This window comes from Phyllostomus hastatus, unplaced genomic scaffold (genome assembly GCF_019186645.2).
Source record: "Phyllostomus hastatus isolate PE091 unplaced genomic scaffold, TTU_PhHast_1.1 phas_contig_152, whole genome shotgun sequence".
Taxonomy (NCBI): Eukaryota; Metazoa; Chordata; class Mammalia; order Chiroptera; family Phyllostomidae; genus Phyllostomus; species Phyllostomus hastatus.
Genome location: NW_025333622.1, coordinates 15,521,647 through 15,545,012, shown reverse-complemented (window position 1 = coordinate 15,545,012; position 23,366 = coordinate 15,521,647). Strand labels below are relative to the sequence as shown.

The following is a 23,366-nucleotide window of genomic DNA, read 5'->3' as shown; positions in this document are numbered from 1 at the left end:
ATCTAAATATAAATAATAATTGAATTAAAAATTAAAATGAGCCTTGGCTGGTGCAGCTCAGTGGATTGAGCACCAGCCTGTGAACTAAAGGGTTACTGGTTCAATTCCCAGTCAGGGCACATACCTGGGCTGCAGGCCAGGTCCCCAGTTGGAGTCGTGCAAGAGGCAACCACACACTGATGTTTCCCTCCCTCTCTCTCTGTCTCTCTCTCTCCCTCTCTGACTAAAAATAAACAAATAAAATCTTAAAAAAATTTTTTTTTCTCTGAAAGTGTGGGCCAAAAACGTGGGTGTGCATTATACATGGGAATGCATTATACACGGCAAAATATAGCAATTGTTATACTTATCATCCAGAGGAACACAAGTAATGAGGGAGAGTTAGGACTAGAATACAGATCTGTTGATTTTGAGTCTAAAATTTTTTCAGTTATTTTACTTCCCAGTCTGCCAATAACCCACTAAGAGGGATGTACGCATGTACAATAGCCACCTCTGATCATACTTACCCAGATGTCACACTTGCCAGGAAAGAAGCGTTCAGGGATGCGGGCAGCATACAGGGCAGCCCCTGTGATATAGAGGCTGGCCATCAGCATCAACCAGCCAATCTGTCCTATGGTGGCAGCCTTCAGGAACCCCTCCGAGATGACATAGTGCAAGGCAGGAATGATTCCACTCAGGCCTAGTCCCAAAAACACTCCTGAGAATCACGAGAAATAAATAAAACAAAAATGTAGAATAGAAATAAGGAACGAGAAATAAATATTACAACACAGAACCAACCATTCTGTAAAATGAATACTTCCAAGTATAATGAAACATTAGCTTCTTATACGAATGGAAAAAGAAGGTTCCTCAAACTCGAGCATACTGCCACAAGGACAGCAAAGTTCTATTTTAAAAGATAGATCTAGTTATAAATTCAAGGAGCCTCCTGCTAAGAGAGGCTTAACAAGTGAGCAGTCCTCAAAGGGTGTTGCAGTATTTTAGGAACTAGACAGCTCTAGGAGTGTGTTCAAACCTCGCTAAATGCTGCCTCTCCATAGACACCGATGGCAAAATGAAGCATAGACACAGATATTTTAAATATTTTATCTTCCCTTTAAAACAACAGATATTAATGGTAATGGAAAAAATACAATAATCTTTTTTAAAAATACATAAAACAAGAAATATTCTTGAGGTAGGAGGAGCAGGAGGGATGAGAGAGTGAGAGGTGGAGGTAAGGAAACACGAGGCAGTTACAGGTTCTGATGACACCCCAAAGCATTTTTGGGAACCACAGCTGGAACCACACTCAGCTAGAGGTTCAACCCTCCAAGCCTAGGTTGTGTCCTCATTTCCGAGACAGAGACAGAGAGTCAGATATGTTTCTGAAAGTTTCCAGGCCCAAAAGTACCAATCAGTTACAGAAGTCTACAGAAGTCTATCAGAATCACTTCACTAAGCCCTACATGCCTTCAAAATCGATAGTGTTTTTCAAACTTCCAGATATAACCTAGGTTATAAGATCAACTGAGTCTGGATCAGAATTTTTTTAAATAAACTAGAGTAAAATAATATATATCACATTATGTCACAAGTGGAGAGTACTAGTTGGTAAAAGTTTTATAATTGATATTTCTGTCCATTTGTGTATTAAAACAAAATGTCACGATGAAAAAAGTTTGAAGGCAACTGACCTAAAACCCACTTTGAGATGTGTGTCAACCCACACACCACATGAACTCCCTGCAGGAGCCGAAACTGCTGCTACACTTTTGACACAAAGACTTAAGAATGGCCCTTGCAAAACAATGGTAATCTTCCTGAAAAGAAAGGGGCCTACTGCTTGCTTTAGACATCATTCCACAAGCTGCTGGTATACAACGATGTAGGCACATACCCATATTCATAAATAAAATGGACATCAACAGAGAAAAGGAAAATGGCAATGCTCATCTCATAAAAGAAATAAACCAAGCAGGCCTAAATAAAAACTACTCCCTACCTCTATTCCTCACCCAAGAGAAGTCACTATGACCCTGTTTCTTCACTTGTTCTGTTCCTCTGTGTGCTAAGCAAAGGCTGCCAATGGTCCTGCCTGTCGTTCTCTAAGTCAAAGCTCGGGAACTTGGTTCTTCTGATGTGTGTGAACAGCAGAATGCTCAGCTCTACTCAGCAAAGAGGTTCTTAACTCAAGTACTTAAGCAAGCTTAACACTAAGGTTAAGTACTACTGTAAGCCAGCCCTGACCACTGTTCATTTGCTCACATAAACATTTAAGGAGGGAAGAGAGTAATGTTAGAGCACAGAGTTAACTCTAACTCCTAACCTTCTAGGTAACTGCAGGTGAACCATGGCTTGGATTTTAACACTAAACAGATGTTTTTGTTTTCTGTTCTAAAGATTGAAAGGAAAACTACTCCTTTTAATACTTCTTCATTCTCAGTAGGCACTGGGTTTGATGCCAGGAACAGAAAATTCAAGACATAGACTTGGTTATAAGGACTTTCTAGTCCAGTAGAAGACAAAAATCATGTCTCTGTTAGCCCTATACTCTTACAGGAAGGCTCAAGCAAGACACTGAAAGGCTTGTGGGCTTTCCATACAATCTGTAAAAAGCCTCTTTATCCCTACATCAGAAGAGATATATGGTGCCTACATTAGTGGAACACAATCAGTATGAAGTCTTTTTTAAATTTTTTTATTTTATTTCTTTTCATCGCCTCTTATCCCCCCATACCATTTTCCACCTCCACTCGTCCCCTCCCCACCCCATATGGAGTGAATTCTTATTTACCTAAGCAGACTGCACAATTTAAAATATACAAAACAAAAATAACAACAACAAAAAGAACAAATCACTGCAAAAAGTATGCTTCATGCTGACAGTAAGAGGAATCACTGATTATTTTACAAAGGTTACAGAGCTCCCCAGTCTCATCGACAGTATATGGCCATAAAACTAAAGTGAATTACACACTGCCCAGAACACAGGACCCACACAGCTTACCACTGTTCATCAACTCCACTGCTTTACCACAGCTGATGAACATTGCTTTAAAAGCCTCCAAGAACAGAACTATAATTTATTCATCTTTGCATCATAAGTACATAGTATAATGCTTAGAAAATAAATGGCAGACCTTAAGTAAATGACTGGTAAATAAATGTTTAATGTAAAACCTCCACATGCTCTTACCTGCTCTGACTCCCCGATACTGAGGGGTGGCAAACATGTCCCACTGGGAGACTATAATGGCTGCGATGCCCAGCACACAGATGACAATCAGGTAGATGAAGCAAGGTTGTGGATTACAGTAGAAAGAATAATAAAGCCACGGAACAAAACTTCCCATAATCAGAAGAGCAATGCCGGAGTAATCTAGTCTAGGATGGGAGGGAGGGAGAAATCCATTTGTTAGAAATCACTGTGCATTACATGCTCAAATTAATCCCCCATAACACAAGCCAGCAATGACAGCTAAGAAGCAAAGTGGGGTGCTTGCTTTAATTTTTTTAAACGTTCTTATCAGATGGCATTAAGAATTCTGTCAGCTCCGCTAGATGTTCACTAATTCACTAACTCTGTATCATTAATCAAAATATGGACTTTACAGATACTTACTTAGAGAAGAGTCGGGAGACCCCTTCTGAGTGGCAGTAGACTGTGTGGAAGAGCCACGAAAAAGAAAGGCAGAGAATGGCCCCCAAGAAGAACAACCCAAAGACCACCTTCTCTTGCAGAGGGGCCACAAAGGAGATGTTTGGACGGAACATATAAAAGATCCCCAGGCACAGGAAGAATACACAACCTAAGAGAAGAGTACAGGGGAGGGGGAAAAAAATTATCCTTTTGAAGAGACAATATTTTTTGTTGATTCCATTTTCAATCCTTCACACAATGACAGTCTGGGTCAAGAGTTCCATAAGAAAAATCTTCTAAATAACCAAAGCCTATCCAAATTTTTGGCTACTTCAAGCATTGTTGGTATCGTATACTTTTCAGCATCATTTTATAATGCTGAAATACAAAATCCAATCACTTATTTATCTAAGAACATAATTTAAAAAGTGGTGCCACTCTTAGAAGACTACATTAGTCCACTTCTACCTCTAGAGCTACTACAAAAGTTCATTTGTAATGTTTTGAGCACATTATGCTATAGTCCAGCTTACAAAGGTCCACTTTGCATTTGTTTTTGTAATAAATCCCAATACCTCCAAACCCTGCCAAGAAATACAGCTTTTCTCCACCGATAGCTGTCAAGGAACACTATGCTTCTCTGTTCCTCGCCAATTGGCCCAACAGATTCAAGAAGTAAGGACAGTGACCCTGGCCAGGTAGCTCAGCTGGTTAGAGTATTGTCCCAATACACCAAGGTTGCAGGTTCAATCCCCAGTCAGGGCATGTATAAGAAGCAACCAATGAATGTGTCAAGAAGTGGAATTACAAATTGATGTTTGTTTCTCCCTCCCTTCCCTCTCTCTCTAAACATCAATAAATAAAAATTAAAATTTTTTTTACAAAAAAATAATTAAGAACCATAAAATGCCTATTCTGGCTATTTCATAACCAATTTTTAAGCTATTCTTCACAGTAAGATTTCATGTTCTTACTGCTTAGGGAAAGAAGGGCCACTTAACAAAAGACAGGCACAGATATTAAGAATTTAAACATTTGCTAAGTGATTCTGTTTGATCCATTTAATAAAACATTTACCCTGGAGTTAGACATCAGCAACAAACTTGATTTTATACTCTGTTCTGTTCTCACTATACTAGCAACGTAGGGACATGGGGACACAGTGGAAATCAAATGTGTTAAGAAATGCAAGTCAAATGGGGTAAAGGCCAGAAACTATTTAGTATACAATAGTTTTCCCCCTTATCCAGTTTTGTTTTCTGTGGTTCAGTTACCCACAGTCAATAGTGATCTGAAAATATTAAATAAAAAATTCCATTTGCTTTGAATCCATAAGCTTTGAATTGCAAACCATTCTGAGTAGCACGATGGAATCTCATGCCATCCTGTCCAGGTTGTGAATCGTCCCTCTGCCCAGCGTGCATATGCTTCTACCTTCCCACCCCTTAGTCCCTTAGCAGCCATCTTGGTTATCAGGTCTGTTGATGGGTCTGATACCATATTCACACAGACACCACATGCACACAACTTATATTACAGTATATAGTTATAACGGTTCTATTTTATTGTTGTTAATCTCCTAATGTGCCTAATTTATAAATTAAACTTATCATAAGTGTGTATATATAGAAAAATATATAGCATATACGGGGTTCAGTTCTATCTGCAGTCTGAGGCATCCAGTGTGGGCCTTGGAATGTATCTCCCTTGGACTTCACAAGGTTGTGAAATCATCACTATTATTAAATTCCAGAACATTTCCATCACCCCCAAAAGAAGCCCTGTACCTGTTACAGCGATATCCCATTCCCCAATCCCTACTCCAGTCATCCACTAACCTAGTTTCTGTCTCCAGACTTCCCATTCTAGGCATTTAATGCACATGGATCATGTAACATGTGGCTTCTTCCATTGAGCATGTTTTCAAGCCTCACTCATGTTGTAGCATGTATCAATATCAAGTAATAGTTCACTGTATGGATATACCACATTTTACTTTTCAATTCACCACCTGAAAGATTTTGAGTTGTTTCCACGCTTTCGCTATTATAAATAATGGTGCTTAAGTACATTTGTGTACTCATCCTGTGTGAACATGTTTTCCATTGTCTTAAGTCTAAGGAGTAGAACTGTTGGTAACCCTGTTGAAGCATCTGAAGAACTGCCATACTGTTTCCCATACGGCTGCACCATTTTATATTCCCACAAGCAATGTATGCGAGTTCTGATTTTCCACATCCTTGCCAAGGCTTGTAATTTTCCATTTTCTTGTTTATAGCCATTCTAGTGAGTTTGCCATGGTATTTCACTGCATTTCACAAAGTATTTGATTTGCATTTCTCAAAATGACTAATGATGTTGAGCATCTTTTCATATGTTTATCGGCCATTTGTAGATCTTTGAAGAAATGCCTATTCAGGTCCTTTATTCATTTTTCAAACTAGGCTATCTTTTTATTGTTTAGTTGTAAGAGTTTTTTACTAGTACAACAGTCCCCAATCTTTCTGGCACAGAGGACCAGTTTCATGAAAGACAATTTTTCCACAGATGGCAGGTGGGGTGTGGGAGGGTGTTGCGGAGATAGGAGGCAGGGCTCAGGTGGTAGTGTGAGCAAAGCTCTGCTCACCTGCCACTCACCTCCTGCTGTGCAGCCCGGTTCCTAACAGGCCACTGACGGTTACATGTCCACAGTGCAGGGGCTAGGGGCCCCTGCTTTACTAGACCTTTATCAGATATGCACTTTACAGATATTTTCTGTTCTATGGGTTACCTTATCCTTTCTGGATAATTTTTTTTGGCATATAAGCTTTTAATTTTGATTAAGTCCAATATATCCATTTTTTTCCTTTGGTTGATATGCTTTTGGTGTCAATTCTAAGAGACTGTCACCTAATCCAAGGTCACAAACAGTTACATCTATGTTTTCTCCTAATGATTTTATAGTTTTAGTTTGTATGATTAAATCTTTCATCCATTTTGAGTTAATTTTTGCATATGGTGTAAGGTGGGGTTCCAACTTTATTCTTTTACATGTAGCCGCTCAGTTATTCCTAATACCATTTATTAAAATAATACCATTTATTAAGATACTCTTTCCCCCATTGTATTCTTTCTTTAACATACAATCATTATGGGAAAAATATTACACATTATATTCTACTTCAAGCCAAACTGAAATTTAATTGTGAATATTCTAAGTAAATACTTTGAAAAACCAGCTTATTTCTAATAAATAACTACCTTCCTCTTAGTGTTCAATAAAATATTTTTCTCATTTTGTATAGAACCTTTCTCTTGGCCTGGTTCAAATACTGTCTAGAAATCCAGTAGTGGTGGACAGATCAAGTTAAAAACAAAAAGGACTCATGGACATGGACAATAATGTGGTGACTGGGGGCGGGGGGCGGGTATGTGTAGAAGAGGTAAATGGTAATGGAAAAAATGCAATTAAAAAAATCAGTAGAGAAAAATATGACAGCTATAAGAAATTCATAGTACAAACCACAGAGCAAATCAGTGAGAAACTGCATCATTACAAATCCAGAAAACAAAATGGCAAATCCCAAATATATTTTTTAAGTTCCATCCTTACCATCAAATAAATAAAACATTTAAAAAATAAAGAATCAGCAATTCATTACACCACTGATATTTCATACCTAAGAGATGTGTCCAGATGTTGCCCGTCTCTGTGTGTATTCTGAAAATGCTCTTGAAACAGGCCCGGAAAGAAGGCATAGGAGGCCGGTGTCCATGTAAAAGGAAGTCATTGTCCTTGAGCCAGTCTGGCAGCACATCATGGGGGATTACTCGCCATCGACCTTCCCATACCTGGAAGAAAAATATTATCAACTATCTTTGGAGTTCTGTCACTTTAGCAACACTGGTCCCAAATAATAATCTGTTACATTTTCTTATTAGAAAAAAACCTTACTTTCAGAAAGACAAACACATTCAAAATGCATAATGTCCTACATTCTGAGTTTTTAAAAAACAGTTTGATCAAAATTAGATTTTTAAATGGGGGGAGGGGCTTTCCTTAAAAAAGGGAAGAGGTAAATGCATTGACAGAACATGCCCTAAAGAGTTGCTTCAAACTCTGTTTCCATCTGGCTAAAGTAGGTGAGGGGTCTAAAGTCCCACTTATACAGACTCCCTCCATCCTCCACAACAAACTTTACCTCTGAATAATCTGACATTAAATATGACCATTTTTATACTTAGTCCTGTTGGTAAAAAAAGAACTATAAAGAATCATACTTTTGTGTCTTTTGCTAAAATCTGTCTTAATCCTTTTACTCTCTCTTCTCTTCCTATCACAGCAAATATAATGAAGTAGAAAAGAAAGAATGTATAAGTCAGAAAATCTCGGATGTCTGCCATTAATTAATTGAACAAGCTTTACTCACAAAATTGCCAAGCCTCAGTTTCCTCGTTTATAAAATGAAGATAATAGTGCTTTGATTACTTCATAAAGAAGTTATGAGGATCAAATGAAATGGCCCAGATCACTTCATAAATGGGTTAGCAACCAACAGCCACCGAAGGTAGTATTAATCCTAACCTTCCCCAAAGGCTACTGTAGGAGGGTGCAGCCAGAGGGTCCCCAAAAGAAGGATTTGTAATGGGGTTCAGAACTCAAGGTGTCCAGGAAATATTAATAAGATATATATAGGATGTCCTCACCCTCCACCACAGGTGTGAGTTGGGGGAAGGGACAAATGGAGCAGGGTCATTGAGAGCTGTTTCCCATAGCAACAGCCTTGTAGCTACCCTCTGGTGTGGTCATTTAACACATCTATAACCTTTAACTGGTTACATAGATATGTTAAATAGCTGTGGCCAAGCTCTGAGCCAGGGGAATGGAAGTAACTTCCCCGCCAAGATGTAACTGGGGGGCAGGTCCTCCGAGCAGTGCCTGCGTGGGAGCTTGGAGATGACTGGCTTCATGACATGGGGCCGCACCTGCCCAGACTCATGACGGCAGTTCAGTAAAGCTGAAAGGATATGAGTTCTGGCATGTGAGGCCGAGTGTGAGAGGAGTCGGAAATGAGGCTGCAGAGGAAGATTGGCGCAGGGATTTAAACCCAGACAGGGCAGCCATTGAGGGGAGAACCACGCGGCTTTAGCAGAGTGGGGACTCCCGCAGCCCTGCGAGAGAGAATCACCACGCGGCTTTAGCAGAGAACCGCTACTTGGCTTTGCCAGAGTGGGGACCCCCCCTCCTTGCAGCCATTAAGGAGAAAGAAGCACACACTTTTGGCACAGGGGGATCACCCCCAACCCCCGCAGCCATGAGAAGAATCACCACGCGGCTTTAGCTGGAGATTCCGGCAACACAGCCGATGATGCTGGGAACTGAGGAAGTCCTACCAGCCAAGATGGATTACTGGGAAGAACCAGGCGCTGCCTGAGCCACGGACTTCTATTTCTTTTCCTGAGATATGGTACCCCAGACTGGGCAAAGGGGGGAAGGAAGGACTGTGTGTATTTGTAGGTGTTTTAAAGAACTTTGGAATTTTAACAAAGGCATTAAGTCATTACTTTTGGTCTGTATAACTTGAATAAATAACGCCTTTCTTTTTCACCAATCTCTAACATGAAGAGCTATAATTCTCTGGCTTAGGAAAAAGTGAACCTAGTACAGGGGGACCCCAGGAAAAACGGGGGTCAATTTGGTAGCATTGTGGGACCTTCTTCCCTAGTGACCAGTCGGGGAGGATCATGGCAGACCACATGCACAGTAGCTTTAAAGTATTGCAACTACTTGTACATGTGGCCCACCAAAACTAGCCAGGAAGGATCCGCCCTATAAGAATAGAGTCCCTCCAGCCCATGAGGTCAATCTCTGCTTGGAGTTGGCCAGCTCCTATGTTCTCTGCTATAAACTCTGGGTTTTTGGTTCAATTCTTTGTCCCTATCACTAAGAACCTGGTTACCCACCTGTGACACTACCACCTGTCTAAGAATTAGTAACTAACCCAGCCTGCTCATGCTGGAGAGATGGCAAAGAAGTTAAGCCTTAACTACCTTTCAAGTTCCTTCACCCCCCCACCCCTTCTCCCTTTTCCTCACTGTCCCCTCCCCATCAAACTCTAAAGGAAAAGGGATCAGAAGTTTTGCTATCTCCTCCTTAAAAAGTCTGTCAGCCTCTGCTCTGCTTCTTTTAACATCTCTCAGCCCCGGGAGCTCACACCACACAAGGATCACTTATTCCTAAACTAACTTGCTCCTGGCTAGCCAGAAAGATGTAAGAAAAAAATGCCAGGTATATGGTCTACCTTTAGGCTTTAGCTTCAGGCAATGATTCCACCTGTTCCCCTCAGGGTTCTTGTGACAAACAATGTGGCTGGGCCATGCAAACTTGAATGTCACTCTACTAAGCAGAAAGATTACCGCTTAGTTACTATGCCCATTCCTTCCACTTCACAACATTGTCCTATTTCTGCTCTCCTTAATCCTTCCTAACTGACACATATTAAAGAACTGATCCTCTGTGTAACTCCTAAAAAAGTGAGGACTAAATTTAAGAATAGAAATGGCCCTGTGGTTGCTGGTGCTAATTTGATCATTCAATGCTTGTTCCTAATATACAATAAAAAATAAAATAATACTGAAAGACTAATCTAGAGGGTTTTAAAATTATTTATTTATTTTTAGAGAGCGAGAAAGGGAGGGACAGAGACAAGGAAAGAAACATCAATGTGAGACATTGATCAGTTGCCTGATCAGCTGTCTCTCATGTGCATCCCCACTGGGAACCAACCCCGCAAACCCAGGCATGTGCCCTGATTGGGAATCAAACTGGTGACCTTTCACTTATGGGACAACACCCAACCGAGCCACACTGGTCAGGGCTAATCTAGAGGTTTTTGTGTACTGTTAATATTACCACTGTTACAGGGTGCAGCCAAGTGGGGGGGGGGGGGGGAGATAGGGTTTTGGAATGGGGCCCAGAACTCAAGGTGTCCAGGAAATATTAGGATGTCCTCACCCCCACCCAACAGGTGTGGGTTGGGGGAAGGGACAAATGGAACAGGGCCATTGAGAGCTGTTTTGCATAGCAACAGCTTTGCAGCTAACCTCTGGTGTAGTCATTTAACATATCTATAACCTTTACCTGGCTGCATAGATATGTTAAATAGCTGTGGCCATGCTCTGAGCTAAGAGAATGGAAGTAACTTCCCCACCAAGGTGTAACTGGGGGGGCATGTCCCCTGAGTTACAGCACCTGCTTGAGAGCTTGGAGATGATTGGCTACATGGCATGGGGCCACGCCTGCCCATACTCACAATGGCAGCCCAATAAAGCTGGATGGATATGGGAGTGCTGACACATGTAGCCAATTGTGGGAGGAGTCAGAAATGGCGCTACAGAGGAAGACTGGCTCGAGGATTTAAACCCAGATGTGGCAGCCACTGGAGAGAGAACCACGTGGTTTTGCCAGAATGGGGACTCCCGTGGCCCTGGGAGAGAGAACCACGCAGTTTTGGCTGAGTGGAGACTCCCACAGCCATTGTGCAGAGAGGACCAGGTGGTTGTGGCAGTGAAGGAGAGCCACAGGGCTTTGCCAGACTGGGGACCCCCACAGCTTTAGAAGGGGGAGCCACAACCCGGCTTTAGCAGGGATCCCAGCGACATAACTGATGGTGCTGGGAACCGAGGGAGGCCTACCAGCTGATACGGATTACTGGGAAGAACTGGGGACTGCCTGAGCCACGGACTTCTATTTCTTTTCGTGAGATACGGTACCCCAGACTGGGCAAAGGGGGGAAGGAAGGACTGTGTGTGTTTGTGGTATTTTAAGGGACTTTGGGATTTTGATGAAGACATTAGGTCACTACTTTAAGTCTGTGCAGCATTAAATAAACATTTCCTTTCCTTGTCACGAATCTCTGGCATTGAGAGACATCTTTCCTCTGGCAGTGGACATAACAAACCTGGGGGGTTCCTTTGGGTAATAGTATATCGTCCTAGACCCCCTTGTTGTTCTGTAACACCACCACTTATGAAAGGAGCTGTAGCTTCCATAGGACTTTAGAGAGAGAAAGTGAGAGAGACATACCAAGACAATGAATTTCTTTTATCTAATTTGAACTTGTGAAAGACTATTATTGTTGGGATTAACCTTACAAGATGCTGCTACTCCACTGTACTTTGGGAGAATTTTATTTCCTAAAAGGGAGAGGAAGACAGACATCAATCCTTACATCTCAAGGCAAACAGCTCTACTGTGACCATATGAAAAGTGCTATTGTGTTGCCACACTGAAACAAAATGGTCAAACACTCCCTTTTTATAGTCAGAAGGAATATGCTGAGTTTCTTACTAGTTATATGTGCATATAATGACAGAATGATTCCCCCCATTGTTTCTATACAAACATTCTAGTGGTCTAAAAACTGAGCCAGGGAGCTGTATTTTCTAATTACACTGCAATTGGTGTTATATTCAACAGACCCTGCACCCTCATTCTCAACTTGGAGTTGAGCCAAATGCCAACCCAAACAGGTATCCTCTTTTATTGCCTGGGGGAAAAAAGAGTAGGATCACAGCTTAGATGAAGACATGTTTATTTATAAGCTTCACAAAGACACCACCTAAATCAAACTTAGCAATGGCCCACTGGGTTTGTATTAGACCATACAGTGCACAAAAGAGAATTTTTTTAAAAAATTAAAAACTACCCACAATATACCTATTCCCACATAGGCCAGGCTATGCTGGTAAAATCACAGCAACTTAAGGCTGAAATAAAAGAGATCAAGATCAAACTTGGACATTCTATAGAGACTAAAATGATTTTATTTCCCCTATTCCTGTAAGAAAAGCTTTTCCTAAGGGGAAAGTACAACCAGTAAGGCCACAGGACATTTCATTTTAAACTGTCTCCATTTACTTGCTTCTAATCAAAAAGCAGAATTGTTGTGTCCCTGGACATGGCTAGTTTTCAACAACAGCCAGTTGCACCACCACAGCAGGGTGGAGCAGCTCTGGAGAACACCACGTTAGGAGCAAGCCTCTTCTTGTTCTCATACACAAATGCAAGAGGATGATAAGCAAATGGTTTATCTATTTCTCTACTCCACTCATTTTTCTTCAGTAATCAGTTTGTAGCAAAAATGCTCTATATATTCTCCATTTAGCTGTTAAACTGAAAGTTTTATTGAATATTTGCTTTATTCTTTGTTCTTAGTTCAGAAAGAGAACAAAAAAGTCAGTGAAGTTAGCTATAGTGCCCCACTCGTATATAAATATTGAAAATCCTTAGTGGCCCAGAGAATAAAATCTCAACTTTTTTTAAAAAAAGGATTTTATTTACTTATTTTCAAAGAGAGGAGAAAGGAGGGGGAAAGACAGGGAGAGAAACATCTATGTGAGACAGAAACATCAGTTGGTTGCCTCTTATACATACCCCAACCCAGGACTGAACCCACAACTCAGGTATGTGCCCTGATCGGAAATCAAACCAGTAAACCTTTTGCACTTCAGGACAATGCCCAACAAACTTAGGTACACAGGTCAGGGCTAAATACTCAACTTTGAGGACTAAATCCCAAACTTGCTTTTTGAAAAACAAAATATATCTTTTTTTATCCTCCTGTGTTAATTCTCCAGAGTCAGCAATCACTAGACTGGATCTCTTATTTTGCTTGACTTTTTCTTCACCAATTTTCAAACACTGATTAAAATGTCCTGGGTTTTAAGTAGACCCATAAATGTTTATACCCCTCCCCCACCACTTTCCATCAATCCCTTCATCTCGGAAGGCATTTCTAAATTCAGATCATAATGTTTTCTTCTTATCCTCTGGTCCAAAGTTCAGTAATATAAGTCAACTGGCCCCTATTATTTCTAGTCATTGTGAATGTATAAAAACCTAAGTTTAGTTTTCAGGATCTATGACAACATGCATGAAAAGTCCTGGCTTTATAAAACCTATGAAAAAGCTTAGCACAAAAATTTCTCTCTAAGTGGAAAAAAGTTTTTTCCAGAAATCTTTAATAAAGGAATTTACATACACATATACATATGCACAGACAAAATATGACTTACGTGGACTTTAAATCGTACCTGCCGGGGACCTAATCAATTGGATTAATCAAGTGGTTATAAATCCTTGCCTATTTTCTCTAAGCAAGCAACCCCAATTCCAGTTACCATTTTAGGGGAAAAAATATCTGCATAATAGGTCCTAATGGATCAGAAAATGAATTGGAAGAAAAACCTTAGAGACAGAAAATAATATATCAGCTAAACTGAAAACATTAGACATGTATGAAAATCAGGTAATTCCTATCTAAAAAATAGGTTGAAGACCCATACAATCCCTAGAATGAGTAGCAAATCTGTCATCACAGTCAACATTAGAATAGATTTAAGGGACTAGAGGTGGCATTTTAGTATCTCCAGGCATCCACTCCCTCCCCAATTTTGTTTTATCCTGTCTTATGTAAACTATCAATAACCTATTATTAGGAAAGACTTGTTTTCCAGTTGGATGTTCTAGTTTTCCCAAAATGTGATCACAGCTGCTACGCAGGCAAATGTTATTATACCTCGAACAGGGTTAAAGTCATGAGACTACTTTTGTCTCCATTTTCCCAGATTATTCCCAAAGCGAACCTAAGGCTAATGTACTATCACTCTCCTTTAAAGGTTTCTGTCTGGGAAGAGCTGATAATATAGTGGGAAAAAGACAAGAAATTGCCATCTTACCTTACAAACAAACTCCTCCATTCTTTCCATAGCATGATGGGCTTGTAAGAGAGGGGACATTCCCATAAATCCCTCCTCTTCCTGAGAAGCTTCATCATTACATTCATGTTCCTCAGAGCTCTGCAAGGTAACCACAGAAACAGTCAGCAACGGAGACCAGGAGCCAAAGAAACACAATCAATACACTGTCCTTGAAGAATTATAATAAAATTCTCCTAAGGTCAAAGCAAGGCCTGAGACAAGTAAAAACACAGAAGTAAAGTCTCTTCATTATAGAATCATGAGTATTAAAAATGAAGAATAGTTACTCAAGTTTCCTCTGACAGACAAATGAACTATAACAACAACATTCCTATGTTTGGTTCAGTAGCGAAGTTCTGGAGTAGCTTAAATGATTTGTTTTTGTTTTAAGAATATTCATAAACCACATATTATTAAGCAGATAAAGTTGAGGAAATACTGAGTTGAAAATTTTCAAGCACCCCACCTGGTACATATAAAGTAATTGTAGTACAATGTAGTATGTGCTCTAGGGGAAAAAGAGAAAAAAACATTTACTAAATTCTTATAATATGCCAAGCACAGCCCTGGCTGGTATGGCTCAGTGGATTTGAGTGCCAGCCTGCAAACCAAGGGGTCACTGATTTGATTCCCAGTCTAGGGCACATGCCTGGGTTGTGGGCCAGGTCTCCAGTAGTGGACACTCAAAGGCAACCTCACATTGATGTTTCTCTCCCTCTCTTTCTCCCTCCCTTCCCCTCTCTAAAAATAAAAAATCAAAAATATGCCAAGCACAAAAAAGAGGGCTTTATACAGGCCATCTACCTAAATCCTAACAACCACCTTACTAGGTAAGTATCCTTATCTAATTAACATTAAAAACATTAGGCAAAGAGGTTAAATCAGTTGCCCAAGGGTAAAACTGATAATATATAAAAAAAAAAAATAAGTCTTTCCACATTCTTGAGGAAGTGATCAACTTATCTAGGAAAATAAAGAAATGCCAATCTGGTTAGACCTTAAAGGATAAAATTAAGATTTCTGTTTCTAGATCAAGCTTCAAACTAGTTTAGATAGGATGATATTTGTGATAAGGGCAATGGACTCAACAGAAGTCAGGAGACCCAAGTAGTAAGCCTGGTTCTACCATTAATATCAATCTTTCCATAGGTCTCTCAACTTTTCTGAACCTCAATTTTCTTATTCTATCTAAAAGAGGAGTTTAAACTAAACAATCTCTACAGTCTTCTCCATTCTCTAAAATTATGTGATTCTGTAACTCAAATGACTAATGACAGCATGAGAGAACTGTAATTTCCTATCTAACTAAGAGTCTGCTAGATAAATAGTACTGACAGGACTGTAGGAAGAAATGGACCGACCTTCCACCTCCAATAAGAAACAAACTGGTAAGGATAAACATGCAGAGGTTACTGTTATAACCTACTATAATACCCAAATTTGCACATATATAAAAAGAAATTCTAAGATTTTGTTTTTCTACTCCTCACTTTTCAAGATAATTAGAGGCTAACAAGCTGCATGTGAGACATGTTACACATCCAATCTCAATTTCTTAAAAATTATGTTCTCCAAGAAAACTATCTTTAACTTACTTCCCCACATTCTTACCAATAAAATGCCCCTCTTCTTTACTTACTTAAAACTTACTTATCACCCTGGCTGGCATAGCTCAGTGGATTTAGCATGGGCTGCGAACCAAAGCATCGCAGGTTCGATTCCCAGTCAGGGCACATGCCTGGGTTGCAGGCCACGGCCCCCAGCAACCGCACATTGATGTCTATCTGTATGTCTGTCTCTCTCTCTCTCTCTCGATGTCTCTCTCTCAATGTCTGTCTGTCTGTCTCTCTCTCTCCCCCTTCCCTCTCAATAAATAAATAAATAAATAAATAAATAAATCTTATCTTTCAATGCCCAATCCCATCATATTTCTTGTTTAAAACTCTCTCTTAACTGTCTAGCCTAGTTGTTCCCAACCTTTCTTTCATGGTTGCTACCTCCCCCTCCCCCCAGCATTTTTAGATTGCTTCCCCATGAAATTTTTTTTAAAGATTTTATTTATTTATTTTTAGAGAAGGGAAGGGAGGGAGAAAGAGAGGGAGAAACATCAGTGTGTGGTTGCCTCTTGCGTGCCTCCTACTGGGGACCTGGCCTGTAACCCAGACATATGCCCTGACTAGGAATCCAACCAGTGACCCGTTGGTTTGCAGGCCGGTGCTTCCCCATGAAATTTTAACAATGCAGATATACCATGTACCTGTTTATATGCTATGGCCCTTTGGAGGGCTATGAAGCACTGTATTACTTAAGGAGTTCTTCATTCCCAGCAAACAAGAAGCAATTTTCACCAGAGAATGTATGCCCTACCTAACCCACAGCAACTGCCTCCTCTTTTGAACTTTTTTGACACTTAAAATCTGTACCCCTCACTGGACAACTGATATAATCTCTAACTGCAGCTTATTTTATTGACTCATACTGTTTTATTTAGTGTTTAACAGAATTTTACATTTTTAGTATATCATTTCTTAAACTAGATTTTAAGTGTCTGTCTTCTTCCCCATGGCACTCAGAACAGCAATATTTTATATAGCTACACAGTGGCTAAATTGATTAATGCTTTAAAAGACTATGTCCAATTAAACAAAAAAGTAAAATTCCATTAAAATAGCAATTGTATGAAAACTGAAAAGTAGACAACAGCTTGAAATGATCAGCAGACTGATTTTACAATATAAAATATAAATTTATATATAAAACACAAAACAGCTCAAGTTCCACATGTACTTGATTCTTCACAAAGGAACAAAAAAAATTCAATCTTGATTCTCCAGCAAATAAATTATGTCAGTGGTTTTTCCACAAAACTACAAATAAGCACATAAAACAAAACCACAAGTAAATGTTTCCTGTACTATCATACGTAACACCTGGCTAAGTTGCACACAGTTTGAAATATCAATAGGGTTATTTACAATCAGTTAATTCTGAACACCAGGTTAAATGCATTTGGATCCATACAGGGCTGTTGATAAGAAAAGGTAAGCCAGCTTCACTAGCAAAAGAAAGGGCATTTCACACACTTAACCTTAAATTACAGACATAGATAAAGAAAAATGATAGGGCGCCTCACTCAGCAGGCACTCACCACTACACAAGTCTATAGGAAAGAGAAATGAATGGTTCAACTTCCCAATCACAGGGAGGAATAGGAACAATGACATTGCTATTGGCAACAAAAACAAAAAACAGCTTTGTGTTTTCAGCCATGCTAATATATGTTTGTTGAAAGAAACCAGAAGTACATTCAAAATGTAGGATAAATAGTCTGAGTCAAATACCAGCCAGGGGCCAAAACACTGTTTATCCATTTTTTAGGAAAAGGTAGCTTGCCATATAGAAATTAAGAGTGAGTCTGAAGCCAGATAAACTTTAACTACTGATAAATTCTGTAATCCTTGAAAGAGATTATATACAATCTCTCTTAGCACCGGTTTCCTTACCTGTAAAATGATTTTACAATACTGTCCCTACACTGCAGATCTGTTTTAAGAATCAAATATAATAATAAAAAGAAACTATCATAGGACCTAGGACGAAGAAAGCAACAAATGAATGATGGTTTTTATTATTCTAATGATAGACTCGGGACTGTGAACATTAAAGCAGATATCACAACCTAGTGGGTAGGACATGCATGTAAGTAAATAACAGCAGCAATGAACTTGTGAGCAGTATGAAAAAAGGTCTACTGCAAACAGAAGTGAGAAAACCAGTTAAGTCTGGCACTGTTGGGAAACTTTCTAGACAGGTTAATTTCTGAACCAAGCCCTAGAAAATCCATTCAAGAGTCAAACATGATAGAGAAAAGGAATGACAGGTAAAGGTAAATACCAAGAATCCAAAAGCACAGAGGAAAGAAGGCATGACACAAATAATACATAGTTTAGCATGGATGCAGCAAAAAATAAATGTAATGTGAAACTCGAATAGGTAAGGACAAAACAACCCAAATGTCCGTAAACAAACACCATGTGGCATAACCACACAATAGAACACAGCTCGCCATAAAAAGGAATAAAGTTCTAATATATGCTAATATATATGGATGACCTCTAGAACATGATGCTCAGTAAAATGTGCCACACACTCAAGGGCAAATATTGTATAATTCCACTAATATGAAATATCAAGAGGCAAATTCATAGAGACAGAAAGTATACTAGAAGTTACCAAGAGCTTGGAGGAGAGAAGGAAGGAGAGAGCTTGGAGGAAACGGAGAGTTATTTATTTCTTAATAAGGGGAGAATTTCTGTTTGGGTGATGAAAATTTTTGGAAATAGCAGTAATGGTTGCACAACATTGTGAATGTAATTAGTGCGACAGCACTGTACACTTAAAAAGAATCAGAATGGCAAATTTTCTTATATATTTTACTACAAGAAAATAATTCAAAAAAGGTAGAGGTTCATAGCAGCATTATTCATAATAGTCAAAACCAAAAATAACCCAATTGTCCATCAATAAGAAAACAGATAAACAAGTATGATGTGGTTATATAACAAAATACTACTCTATAATTTTTTAAACTACTGACATACAACCATATGGATAAGTAGGGAAAACATGTCGCGTGAAAGAAGACAATCATAAAGAGTATGTATTGTATGATCCCATACTAAATTCAGCAACAAGCAAAACAAATCCATACCGGCAGAAGTCAGAATAGTGGTAACCTCTAACAATGGGGATTGGGATGGACAGCGGTTATGTGCTCAAAAAGGACATGACAGAAGTTTCTGAAGTGATGGAAATAATCTGAATCTTGATTTTTTGATGGTCAATGTCATTTTGCTATATGTTTAAGATCTGGGCTTTTTAAATTATTCCAATGTTAAAAACAAAAAAACAGAAGGGTAGAGGAATAAAGATGTAGTTAGGTAGGGGGCCAGCTCCTTAAAGGCTTTTGATATTGATGTTAAGGTACTTTAGGCTTCATCCTATAGGCAAAGGTGAGCATTTAAATGATATGAGGTTGGGGCAAGTAGAATGTTATTAAATTTGCATTTAGAAACTACTACTGTGTTAGCCAAAAAGTTCATTTGTTTTTTTCCATAAAATTGCTCTAGTAACATTTTGTTGTCTTTAACATCATTCAAAACAATTTTGTTAGACTGTATTGTGACAGCTGTCATATCAGCGTGCATTTAAAAAACATCAAAATTGGTGAATTTTTGTGTAGACATTTTAATATTGAAGATGGAAGAAAGTATGTGACATTTTCATTATATTAGGCTTTCTTATTTCAAGAAAAATGAAAACACAACTGAAACACAAAAAAGATCTGTGCAGTGTATGGAAAAGGTGCTGTGATTGATCAAACATGTCAAAAGTGGTTTGAAAAGTTTTGTGCTTTAGATTTCTCACATAGACAAGTTAAAGTTGATAGTGACCAAATCAAGACATTAATTGAGAACAATCAACTTTATACCATGCTCAGGAGACAGGCGACATACTCAAAATATCCAAATCATCAAGTTATTGGTGAAATGAAAAATGTGTCTTGTATTTTACGGGGGGAAAAAACAACAACAAAAAAAACCCACGGACTTTTTGGCCAACCCAATACTTTGGCAACAAGGAGGTCACACTGAAGAAGAGAAACAGGAAGGAGAGGAATAAATTACGAAAATACTTTAAAAGTCTAAAGCAGTTGTTCTCAACTAGGGGCAATTCTCCTCCCCCCAAATCTGGCAATACGTGGAGGCATTTTTACTTGTCAAATTCAGGGGAATGCCAAGTGGTATCGAGTAGGAAGGGCCGAGGTGCTGTTAAAAATCCTACAGTGCAAAACAAAGCTCCCCACAACAAAGAATTATCTGGCCATAATGTCAATAATGTCTGAGGAACTGATCTAAAGAAAAGATGAGATGACCTATACACTTCAGATTATATATGCCACCATCCAGTATTATTTGTTTATATCAGAAAAAAATATTTTATTTTATCAGATACTTTACTGTGAGGAATACTGGTAAGTAAGCTACTTAAAAAAGTGGTTACTAGTGCCAGGGCTAAATGGTAAATAAGCATCCATTCAAAAAAAATTTTAAGTATCATTGAGCAGCTACTATCTTACAGATAAGGAAACTGAGGGCAAATGATTTGTTCAAAGCCACACAGAAAATGCCAGAGCCAGAGTTCAACTCAGGTCCATACAGTTTCAAAGTTCATACTTTATTCTTTCTACTTGCAGTTTTCTAGTCATGACAGTGTCTGATTGTGCAGGAAACAGACATTTGACCCAAGACCCTGCTTTGCATGGTAGTGAAGGCTAGTAAAAATTAATGAAACTCAAAATCATGTAAAACAATCTTAATAACCAGTAGGAAAAATGACTATTCCATGACATTAAAAAAATTTGTCAAAACAACTGTCAGTTTTAAATGTATAGAGAAATTTAAAAAATAGCAAAATTATTATTTATTTCATATGCTATATTTTAAAACAAAAACAGCCCTGGCTGGCATAGCTCAGTGGATTGAGCGCGGGCTGCGAACCAAAGCATCGCAGGTTCGATTCCCAGTCAGGGCACATGCCTGGGTTGCAGGCCACAGCCCCCAGCAACCGCACATTGATGTTTCTCTCTCTCTCTCTCTTTCTCTCTCCCTCCCCTCTCTAAAAATAAATAAATAAAATCTTAAAAAAAAAAAAACATTGAAAATTAAGTGTTTATTTGTTAAAAACTTACCAAGAATAACTGGAACCTGTCTGTCTTCTTATGGTATACTCACAAAACAAAGTGAGCAATCTTTTCTATGCCTTGGCAAATTGTTATAGTCCTTCCTAAGTTTGTATGAGCTTTCATCAGTTTATTCTTTGCATTTTCAGTGTGGTAAAATATATTTAAGTGTGTCTTTAGTTGGACTTTTTTACCTATATTGCTTCTCTGGACATCTTCATCCTTTTGGTCATAAACACTTTACTCATTTATGCTGACAATTTTGCCTTCACTAAGATTCTCTGTTTGCCTATTTAAAATCTCTTAAATGGTGGCAGTGTCAACATTACCACAGTCAGCTATTTCTTCTATAATCCATTTATGTTTGCCTTTCACTTTCAGCATTACCATTTTCCTTTCTTTGCTTCACTTTTATCTTAGCTGATTCCCACTTTTGATTATCCATTTTTGTAAAAAAAATTACATAGGTTTATCGCTGGGAAGCAAAACAACTATACACTTGCCTGTCTTGTGTGTTATAAATAACAACACATACAATAAGCAATCACTAGTGGACTTTAAAAAGTGATATAACTGGTCACTCACTGACCATGATACTCATTTACCATTTACATAGTGACCTGTAGACTGAAGAGCTAGCAGTCAAGTTTGTGCCTTAGCAATTACAGTAAATATACTATGGTGACTAAAATTTGAATTATATTTTTGAGGAGTTACTATTATTTAACTAACCCATAGTAACAACTCATACATATTGGAAATTTTCAAAGCATTAGGGCTGCCAGTATGCATTTTCTCATCACATCTTTCACAACCACTTATCCAAAATGGCTCTGAAGAAAAAGCTAATTTCAATTCAACAGAACACATTGTTACTGCTGGTAATATTTCCACCTGGTAGTCCAGTGTATGTTATTAGGCAGAATGTGATCAGAGGTCAGAAATACATATCACAGTAAAGATAAATACTTCCACCTACTCCAACATGTCGGCAAGATTTCTGAATTTTTATTTAACGAAGTCTCCTTCAGAAGTGCAAAGTACTTGTAAGTCTGTTGATTTATCATGGCTCATCCCCAATTCTCACCCTCCTATAACAAAATACTCAAAAATACACCCTCAAAAGAAACTTTATAATGCTATTCATAATTATGTATTTATTGTGTTCAAGCATTATGGAGTTGTTATTTAGGGATCTACATAGGTGAGTGGTGGCAAACAGTTCCCTGGGTTAGACAGAAGATAAAGTAGCAGAGTCAAACACTGGCCAGAAAACAGAATTCAAAAAAAAAAAAAATGCTTTCTCTTAGATATAGCTATGCCATATACTGATGGTTTTAAAAGCCTATGCTAGGCACTATATATAAAACAGTCTGTTTTCCAATATTAACTCTAAAGAAGTACCTTGTCATGAGTAAAAATTACTTCCAATTTCCCACCTAGCAGCTACTAAAACCACAGTACCCAAAGTCTTTTCCTTCCATGCTAAATTGCATCTATATTAAGACAGTCCCATAAAAGTGTTAAATATATACTATGTTCTGTTCTGTTGTCATGCCACTAACCCTTATCAAAAAAAATTATGAAGAGAAACAAGATATTGTGAAAGATTAAACAATTAAAGCCAAAATTGCCTAAAATTAAGGCATAAAACTTGATTCCCTAATGCTTTCTATGAATAAATCACTATATTTAAACTTAGAGAGATCAATGCAAGAACATGAGTACAAAATATTGATAAACATTTTTCTTCTCCTACATTCAGTGAAGTCCATCTGTAAGAAGACTGAGTTAAAGTTGGTTATATTCCAAAACATAGTATTTGAGTCTGGTGATCTGTCCAAAGTTGTTGGGAATTGCCCTGCCTGGTTTCAGAAGCTGTAATCCTCGTGGCTAAGGCTGAGTAAAGGACCTTGGGATCATAAGCCACTAAGAGACAAAGCTTACCTTCCTTGTAGGGGCACCATCTCTGCCCCCTTTCTCTTCACCCTGCTTGGCTCCGGGGGGGATGGCTGGTTAGCCAATGACGGGTAAGAATCCTCAGGGGAAGGATGACCTAAGACCGGCACAGTCACGATGGAGCCATCAAGGAAGGACTTGGGGGGGCTACAGAAAAAGGGAGTAATGGGCCCTCGCCCCTCAGTTTTGACAAGCCTGAGTCCTTATTCTATCTGCAAGAAGTCTCCTAAACTGGACTTTTGGCCAAGATGGAGGCATAGGTGGACACACTGTGCCTCCTCGCATAACCAAAAC

At 38.8% G+C, this 23,366-nt stretch overlaps 1 protein-coding gene across 1 annotated transcript in view; it reads right to left on the bottom strand.

The window, feature by feature from the left end:
* The window catches only part of ADIPOR2 (adiponectin receptor 2), a 92,974-nt gene that overhangs the window by 4,649 nt on the left and 64,959 nt on the right, over window positions 1-23,366 (bottom strand). The window contains exons 3-7 of the mRNA XM_045830507.1: window positions 14,351-14,470; window positions 7,291-7,462; window positions 3,614-3,800; window positions 3,188-3,375; window positions 510-703 (exon numbers count right to left, since the gene is read on the bottom strand). Of these exons, the coding sequence (XP_045686463.1) occupies window positions 510-703; window positions 3,188-3,375; window positions 3,614-3,800; window positions 7,291-7,462; window positions 14,351-14,470 (861 nt within the window). The remainder of the gene's footprint in view (window positions 1-509; window positions 704-3,187; window positions 3,376-3,613; window positions 3,801-7,290; window positions 7,463-14,350; window positions 14,471-23,366) is intronic.